The 9,445-nt window shown below is 40.1% G+C and overlaps 1 protein-coding gene across 1 annotated transcript in view; it reads right to left on the bottom strand.

Annotated features, from left to right (window-relative positions):
* Positions 1-4,730: 4,730 nt before the first annotated feature.
* vax2 (ventral anterior homeobox 2) overlaps positions 4,731-9,445 on the bottom strand; it is a 24,110-nt gene continuing 19,395 nt past the window's right edge. Inside the window, exon 3 of the mRNA XM_035675521.1 lies at positions 4,731-6,235. Within this exon, the coding sequence (XP_035531414.1) occupies positions 5,738-6,235 (498 nt within the window). The 3' untranslated portion in view covers positions 4,731-5,737. The remainder of the gene's footprint in view (positions 6,236-9,445) is intronic.

Below are 9,445 nucleotides of genomic sequence, written 5' to 3'. Positions count from 1 at the left end.
CACCGAGCTAAAGCACAATCCTTAACTGTTATTCTATTGGTTAATTTGGCCGCTGGTGAGAGATTACCAATTAAAACCACCAATAAAAACCCAATTAGTGGAGTTCTGTTGCTCCTCACTGAAAGCTGTTTACCACCACAGTTTCTTCCTCTGCTGCAGGGCAGTTCCTCCAGCCATTGCCCTCCCAGCTCTCCTCCCCACCTCTAAAACAGGCCACCCATCTGGTCTCCTTTCTGCTGGTCCTCTCGCCTCTTCCTCACTCAAATAAAGGTGCCAATCACTATAATTGGCACCCCGCAGGTCAATTGTCCCGGCCTGGAGAAGTGCCCCTTGCTGAAGTCTGGGTTAACAAGGAGGATATATGTAGTGTGTTACCTTTACAGCTTAGTAAAACCTACACATGACTCGTTCTTTCTTTGCCGATTATTCTTCATTTGATATGACTTTGGTAGAGTTTTGGTAAGAAATCATCATTTAAGGTTTTCCTTAAATGATGGTTTGCCTTTTGAACACTGACATAGAGCATCAAAAGTGTCAAAGTATTAGCATCAACTACTTAAGTATAAATGTAGAATAGACCATTTCTTAATAATATGTATCATGGTATTGGATGACAATTATTGATTATAAATCACTTTAATGTTGTAGATGGTAACTGCTGGGTAGTTTGGGAATTCCCTGCAGGGATCAAGTCTTACCTTATCTTAACCGATAATACATCATAATTTATTTATCAGTTATATTTTGTGCTATTAATCTGAATCTGCAAAGTAACTCGTAAAGTAAATAAATGTAGTTCAGTAAATGTGACTGATGTGTAAAAAGCAGAAAAGGCTAAATACTTTTGCACTAGAGATCGTATTTTCTTTTTTATACCACTGATGTTTAAATCAGAGTTTTACAGATGTCTTTACATTCTCTCTATGTTCTTTTTCTTTCTATTATTGGTTAAAAAATTACAATCACAGCTTTAAATTAATGACTGTGTTGTTGTTCTTGTCTTGTGCAAAACTTACAGCTCAAACTTCAAGATTACATATAAAAGTTCCTCAGATGTAAACACACAAATAAATAATGTAAAGGGACTTTCAGGCCCCAAATTAGTACCAGACTTTAGTTTTTTGGAACTATTTGGTCGATATTGGATATGACTTGCTTCTGGCATATTTCAATATTGTTCAAATTAAAACATTTTAAGTTTCATTTTTTAAATTTAATTGTAAAAAAAAAAAAGAAGAACAATGTCTTTTCTTGGCCATACAGACTCTGCTCTGAACACTTTATATGTAGTCAATAAAACTTAGTAGTAGTTTTGTATAAGAGAAAATGTTCTTTGACACATTTTTCATTCTAATAAAATACTTATTTTGTTGTGAAATATCAGATTTATTTCTTGCAGACCAAGAGCAGAATAGCGTGAGCCATTCCACATTTGTCAGAAGTATATGCTCATATTTTCATCCAATTAATGTCCCAAGGGCACATTAATTCAGTCTTTGTGTACCACTATGCAAACCAAAACAGAAGTAAAAGTGCAAAGTATTGAAAGGTAATGCCTCCACAGAAAGACTTGAAAAGGTGAAATGTCCACTGCTTTTAGGTTTTTTTTTGCCACACTGAGGGAAAGCACAAAGAAGCCAAGGTTTTTAATAAAGCTGCGAGCAAGCAAAGGCGAGCTTAAAACTCTGTGTGAATAGAAAGAGCTTAGACATGCAGATGTCAGTCATGTTTGTAGATTCTGATGACTGATTAATAAAAACAAACTCATATTTTCAATGAATAGTCCTCTAAAAGCAGTTTTCCAATTCATATCAAACGCATCTTTGCGCTGTTATAAAAAATGTTTAAATAGATTATTTCTCTGATTAAATAAATAAATAAATGTCCACACATGCATCTATGGCCTTGAGGCTTCCCACCTGCCTCAAGGCCAGAAAAATGAAGAAGAATCAAAGAAACAGAACACAGGAGGCAAATTACATAGACATATATTTATATGCATATGAATAAAAATACATATACATATTGTACAATATCTTGGCCGAGCGTGAAAACAGCTCTGTCAGCCCAGAAACAGAAGTAAGCCTCTTTAAATAAGTGCAAAATGTTAATGAGACAAAGAATTGTAAAGCATATATAAAGTCTTTTTTTTCTGAATCTTCCTTCGCATTTTGTTTTTCCTGTTAAAATCACATGGAGCAGACATGGAGATAACTTGTGCAAAGACCCATTTATATATATTCATATATAAATTTATATATATGTACATAGAGTTTGTTCATCATAAGTAGTAGCTGGTGCCATTAGCTTGACATTAAGTAGCTTTTACTGCTTAAAGAAAGAAAAGTTATGGCCTATGCAGGACCTTGGCTGTGCATAAGAAAAAAGTAAACCAAGCAGTTCATTTTTTAAAATAAAGGAACATTTCCAAACAATCTCAAAAGGACTTTACCTAGAAAAATCATGATGCAGTAGCGAGAGCCACGCAGAGGGCCTTAATGCTTCTTGAGATGGTGGTAACCTAAACAAGTGCAAGATGTCACAGATTGCACACAACGAAAGCAAACACTTCTGCTCAGCTGGAATGAGAAGAAACTTCCTGAAAAAATAAGGTAAAGAAAGCAGAAAAAGTGTGGAACCAAAAGGTAAAAACAAAAGGCTTTGTTCAACTGATGCTTTACAAAGCGTTTTTCTGTTGCCTGGAAGAGAAGCGGCATCTCACTTCTTTGACTGTCTCCCTCAAGCGAAACCGTGCCTCTGGTAGCTGCTCTAGGCTCGTCATGACTGAGCATACAATACAGTAACTGCGGATTTACATTACGATACACCACCGTACAGTGACAGAATATGGAGCCAGTGCTGATTCTGAATGAAATATGGTGTGTGAGAAGATTTCTTTTGTAACCACCTAACCACAAAATTGTTTAGTTTAATCGTCTGATATCCCGTCGTGTCACATTGACGGACAAGTTTAATATTTCAGCTAAAAAAGCCACACACAGACTGTGTTTTGCTTACAAAACAGAAGGTAAGCAACTTAGCAACAAGCAACACGACCCTGTTGTGAGCCAAGAAAAAAAAAAGTGGGTTTGTGAAAAGGGTACACGGCCTTACACGAGAATCAAGCCTCCTGACCTCTCAGCTCCATCTCTCTGCTCAATATTTGATGCCACTGCATGTGAATTATGGATGGTGCTTATAGAAAATAATACAGTGTTCCAACAACAGCACAGGTGCACTGCTGCAAAGAGCCGTGAGTGGCTAACAGGGGTTTTTGCAGCGCTGCTGGGGTCTAAACACAACAACAACAAATCACCTGCTACCAGCCGGCGCTACACGGGTGCAAAAAGGCCCGGTGAGCCGACAGACGGGGAAGTTTTCATAGGCTGAGGTCAGAACCTCTCCGTGCTCTCCACGAGAAACATATCTACAGCTGGAAACATGCTCGGCTGTTTCAGACGTAGCCTGGCCTTTACTTGTGAGCAGCTTTTTAAATTGATGTCATGGGATTTTTCTTAATAGATGTCGAGTCACCTTCAGCGGGCATGAGAGAAAGGGACAGGGAAAACATATTAAACCTCCACAATGAGATGAAAACCTAGAAATGAATAGATACATGGGGAAATAAGAGATGGAAAATGAGAGGCAGCACACAGACGAAAGACAGAAGTTATGAAAAGGGGCTATATCTCATCTGACATGCACAAATTGAGGGCAATCTGTTGCGAATTGCAGGTTCTCGCAGGTTTTCATTTTCTTTGGACAACAAGGACACCTGGACAAATGGCATCATATGGGGGCAGAGAAAAATACTACAGCTGATGCTTTTTCTTCCCTCCTTCAGCCCTTTCCTGCACGAATTTCACGTATGTTTTTATTTTTTATCCAGAGCTGCAGAGAAATGTGTGTCTCAAAGTGGAATATTTTCAGATCAATCAATTAAAAATGAGGCTGAAAAAAAATAACTGTCTTTGATTCTGAAAAATACCTTTCTAAGAATAAACCGACTCTTACTAAAGCTAGGAGGTTTTTTGGTCTGTTTGAGAGCAAAAAAAAGGGAGATACAGAGGGAAGTGTAAAAACCTACAAACATAAAGTGCTTTTAAATGAGGGGCAAGCAGAGGACATCTTTTCATTAAAGACAGGCTGAGGTAAAGTCTAACAGGAGGGCGAGCCAAAAGTTAATTCAAAGGGCAAACATGGAGCAAACACAGATACCAAAGAAAAATATCATTAAAAAACTTAATTTTCAGGTGATTTTGCAGCTTATTGCATCCTAAGCGTGTGCAAACAGTAAATGTTTTCTGTTTAAAAGTACATTGAGATTTCTTGTGGTTATGGATATGGCCTGATTTCAACATAAGCATCAGAGTACCTCTGATGCTTATGATGCAAACCATAAAAATGGCCAACTTAAAATAAAAAGAAAAATAAAAGCATTGGGGTAAAACAGCAGCAGTGTCGTGGCTCATTGTGACATTACATATTCGTCCCAACTAGGGCTGCAACTAACTGATTAAACTGCCAATTATTTTCTGGATTCATCACAATTTTGAGGCCATAGTGACGTCTATTCAACTGTAATATATGACAAAGAAATACAGTAAATCGTCACGTTTTAGAAGCTGGAACCAGGCAATGTTTGGGATTTAAGTTTAACCGTTGCAGGTCTAGCCCCAAATCTAAAACCCTAAATTAGAAGAATTCCCAAAACTCAGCTAGATGTTTAACTCTTCTTCAACTGTCTCTTAGAAATTTACTCAAAAGGGAATGTGTGACATCTGTGAAGTAAAGATTGTAAAGTTAATCTGAGTTCAAAGGTCATTTTCTCTGCTTGACCTTGACTTGCTTCAGTGATTGGAGGACACAAGTGTGGCACGTCCAAAGCTTAATCCTCAAATGCTTGGGCAGAGTCTAAACCAGCTTTCTCACACATGTGTTCTCCTCTCTTCTCATGTTCTTTTATATTAAACTATCAGATCTAGATATGTGATTTTTGCACCATTTGTCCAGATCCTACCACATATTATTTCATACACAAACACAACCAAATAAAGAATTTACAAAAACTACTGCTGGACACCAAACAGACTGATATTAAAATGCTACGATTCTTTTTTTTTTTTTTCGGTGTTTCTTCCATATTGTGATAGCACATTAACTAAAATCAAACATGGCCACTTGTACGGGAATATGTACCGAAATGTGTACAAACTGCTCTCTTTGAAATACCACTCTTTCTCCCTTCAGACACTGATTCAGTCTGAACTATCCATGTCACGTTTTTTGTTTTTTTTGTTGTTGTTTTTTCCTGAACAGTAAATGAAGGCCTGTATAGAGAGAAAACCACACACACAAACTCACTGGACAAAAAAGTGAAGAGTCACTTGAAACCACTGCGAAGAGAGTGGTGATAAAAACATCTGTCTGTCAGGGTTCACACAACATACACACACGGCATTTTTGCAAAAATTCACAAGTTTTTTTTTTCTTTTTTTATGTGGGAGAGTCTCCTTCACATCACGTCCTTTTCACCATTTTGTGTCAGGGTGCCCAACAGTGCTGTGGCACAAAATGGCGTCGCAAGGAAAGCAACCTTTTCTCTTCTTTTTCACATTTCTTATGATCCAGGGTGCTTTCTTTGCCCTGTACGCTCAAGTGTTAAACAGGCGGACGGTTGAGCGACTGGGATGAAAAGTCCTTGTCCCCCTGGTGTCCTAAAAGTGGGACACATTACTTAAGAAACTGTCTTCTTCCCTCCCAGATCTGCCTCTTTCCTGTCCAGCCGCATGTACGGCTCAAAAGCTGAAGACCCGCAGCCGTAGGCGGATGTGAGTTCGTGATGAGCGCCCCCCAGCAGCGGCATGGAGAAGCAGAGGGAGTGCGGAGGTGGGACGCCCAGCCGCGGTGAGGGTGGGGTGCCGCCCAGCGAGGGCAGCGACAGCCCAAAAGTCCCCCCTGGTAGGGAGCTGGGAGGGGTGCTGCTGCTGATGCTCGGAGAAGTGGAGGAGCCTCCGCCAGGGCTGCTCAGCAGGGAGCCGTTGTGTCCCGGATGCGGAGGCCCCAGGAGGGAGTTAGGTGGCGGGGCAGGGCCCGATAGGAGGCGGCCCTGCTCCAGGAGGCGCAGGATGTTGCAGGTGGCCAATGACTCGTTCGTGGAGGAGGAGCGTTTGTCTGAATCCTTGGTGGTGTCCTTCTTCTGTTTGGTGCGGCGGTTTTGGAACCAAACTTTGACCTGCAACAACACAACCAGGAAGAAAGAGTCACGTGATCAGTTTTTGCCTCATAAAAACAACTCCTTCTGATTTTATGCCCGTTTTTGAGTGATTGTCTGTTTATAAAAAGGAACCACAAAGCTTCCTTTACTAAAAGTGTTTCATAGCTCATGAGCTACCCACACTGTTTTCTTCTTTTTAACATCATAACGTGTGCAAATCACATCATGTTTGAACTTGCTGTAACTTACATGCCCAAAAGTTGTGTGTGGCTGACTTCTTTATGACCTCTGCTTGATGCATCTATACTGTAGCATGTTTCTGTGCCCTCACGGTTGCGAGCGGTGAGCGCACGCAACACCTTAGCGGGGAACCAGCCACACACGCATAAATTCGTGCAGAACAAGCAGAGATGCTGTAATCCCCTGGTACAAGCCATCGGATCAACTCTGTTGTTTTTCTCTGCACATTTGATCATGGTTGGTCCCATGCACTTTACCTCCTCTCACACTTCATGGCTCTAACAGGCTAGAAATGCACATATGGGGATGGGCAGTGATATCCAGCAGAGTGGGAATATTAGCTCAGTCATGATAGAGACACAGAGAAATAGAAAGATACTCCTGTTTGTGTGCATAAGGTCTAAAGATAGCCTCAGAAACTGGAGAGCTTATCATTCAAATGCAGCACAAATCGAGCTGTTGGCAGCAGAAAAAAGACAAAAAATCAAAATGTAAAAAATGACAAAAAAAACTCATAATTACGATTAACATCTGCACCATCGTCCTCTCTCACGGCAGCAACCTTCAGAGGTTTGCCACACGAGCCAGCACGCCACCCGCAACAGATTGGTGAACTCTGCCTGTCCTTGTCTGCCATGTTTAATTGATGGACTGGCAGCGTAGCTTTAATGTATAGCGTGTGGAAAAGTTGGGGCTGGGTGGGATGTTGATTGGAGGGCACGGTGGGGTCACGGGAGATCGCTGCACGGAGAGAGCCCCCACTGAGAGGAATCGCATACATGAAAAATGTATAAGAGCCTGACCGAGTTCCACTACAGCCGAATGGTGGATAATATTTTTTAAGTTGGTGTCATTGGGGAGAAAATGAAATATTGGTACCGTCTTGACGCCATGATAAGAATAAAAAATGCATAAAAAATTGTCTCACAGTAAGATCAGAAACAAGTTCAGGAAGTTAGGAAAGTTTGCAGAACGTTCACTCTTTAGTTATTCAGTCTCGCTGATGATTTTGTGAGGAAGACCCTGATGTTGTCATCCTGAGAATGAATTCATGAATTCTTTTCCTTTTTCCAGATCTCTTCTTCCATTTTTCTCAAGTTAAGGTGATTGTTTGGATGTTTGACAGTATCATAAACCATCACAATATAAGGTTAACATTAATGTACGGTACATATATACGGAAGCTGTGTGAGGCCCTATTTGTTATGCAGCCAATCCTTATTTTTTGGGTGTTTTTTTCTCCTGTTTTCTGTAATTCTTCCTGAATTTTAAAGTAACTTTTCACTGAATAACATATTTAAAATAGTGCTGAACCTAACGTTGCATTGTTTGTATTTTCTCAATTAAGTGTCTGGTCAAAAAACATGAGACATGTTCAATTTACAACGATATAAAACAGAAAGTAACCACACTGACGAGCTGGAACGTGATTTTCACAATTTCACAAAATTCACAATTTTGTATCAAAAATGAGATTTACTTTTAGTATTATCCTCTGAGCTCTTAATTTGTTAGTTAAATCACATTTAAATCACTCTTACTTCATCATAAGCAAGTTTACCCAACACTAAATCAAAAGTTATTTACACACACAGAGCGGACTTTCTATCATCCTCTTCACAATTCTTTCGTAGAAATCCAGTAATCTAATCTGATAAATGGGGATTGGCAGCAAACGACTTGAAAGAAAACCTCTGTAACAGCAGCATAAGATTGTGAAGGTCTGTGGCTTAATTTAATAATAATAAGTTTCATAACCATTTGTTGATTACACAACAGCCAGACAACACACGTAAACGAATGGATAAAAGGTGCAATGCAAACACACAGCAGGACTATGTGAGCACACACATTCACAGAGGTCACATGTGACCTGAACACGCGACAGTCTCACACACACACACACACTTGCAGTGAGCGAACCTCTCACATGACCCCGTTTATCAGTAAGACCCACTGTTGTGTCAGTGGACCTCTGGGTGTTGAGATCCTAGTCGCAACGCAGTTTGGGGTTGATATCACAAAGATTTTAAGGTTTCAGTTTCACACACGGTAGAAGACTTCAAAGCCACATCAAACACATTGTGATTTATTCTTATAGTTCCATCTCAGCCTGCTCTCAAAGTTAGGGTAGGACGACTTCTAGAGAAAGACTTTTGTAGCTTAATCATGGTCCCATAGTTCAATGTTTATCCAGTTATTTCCTGTATTGTTCCTGGATCACGACGAATTCACTGGGTTCAGTCGAACCACAAACAATATTTATTGTCCCTTCCTGTTTTGTGTAACACTTTTGCTGTTTACTGATTTGTTTCTGTGTTTCATTGAGTGTGTTTTCTCCCTCTCAGCCAATGTCTGCATGTTGGGGATATGCTTTCTATGGAACTGTGAACAAATGGTAGCTTGAAGGCTGTGACGAGACAACAGGCTAACAAACTGTGTGTTTGATGGACTCTCACTGGGCATGTCAATGTAGAAATCCCCTTATTCCAACCAGTCCTGACAATATGCCTACGAGCCAATCACAATCTGAAAGTCTGGCCACACCGACTACTAATAATAGTCATATTGAACTCGCACTGAACTCTGATACGGGGAAACGTTTTTCTGGTTATTAAGATCTGACCGGCATCATTGACAGTGTTTTTGACTTTATCTATTTAAAGTTAAGACACGTTTACTTTGTGGCAACATTATTGCCGGATGCAGCTCATTGTTTAGCTGTCTGGCTGAAACTTACACTACCTGTTCAATCACCAAACCACAGCCAGACACAGTCAGCGACTCTGTGAACATGGTGGAGCATTTAGCTGCTAAAGAGACAGATATTTCCCTCAGGTTCTCTGAAATAGTTGCTCAAGGGCACTTTATTGTTTCCAAAGAAATGTTTCCAACATCGTCACTTCACATCCTCAATCCAACTTTCCAAAGCACCTCAGTGATTCCTCTTATCCCTTTTAGTCTGTAGTGTTTTAACACAGCACCTTC

This window comes from Morone saxatilis, unplaced genomic scaffold, assembly GCF_004916995.1.
Source record: "Morone saxatilis isolate NCDOM2014 unplaced genomic scaffold, NCSU_SB_2.0 Contig4, whole genome shotgun sequence".
Lineage (NCBI taxonomy): Eukaryota > Metazoa > Chordata > Actinopteri > Moronidae > Morone > Morone saxatilis.
Note: the sequence above shows the minus strand (reverse complement) of the source record. Positions and strands in the feature narration are given on the sequence as shown.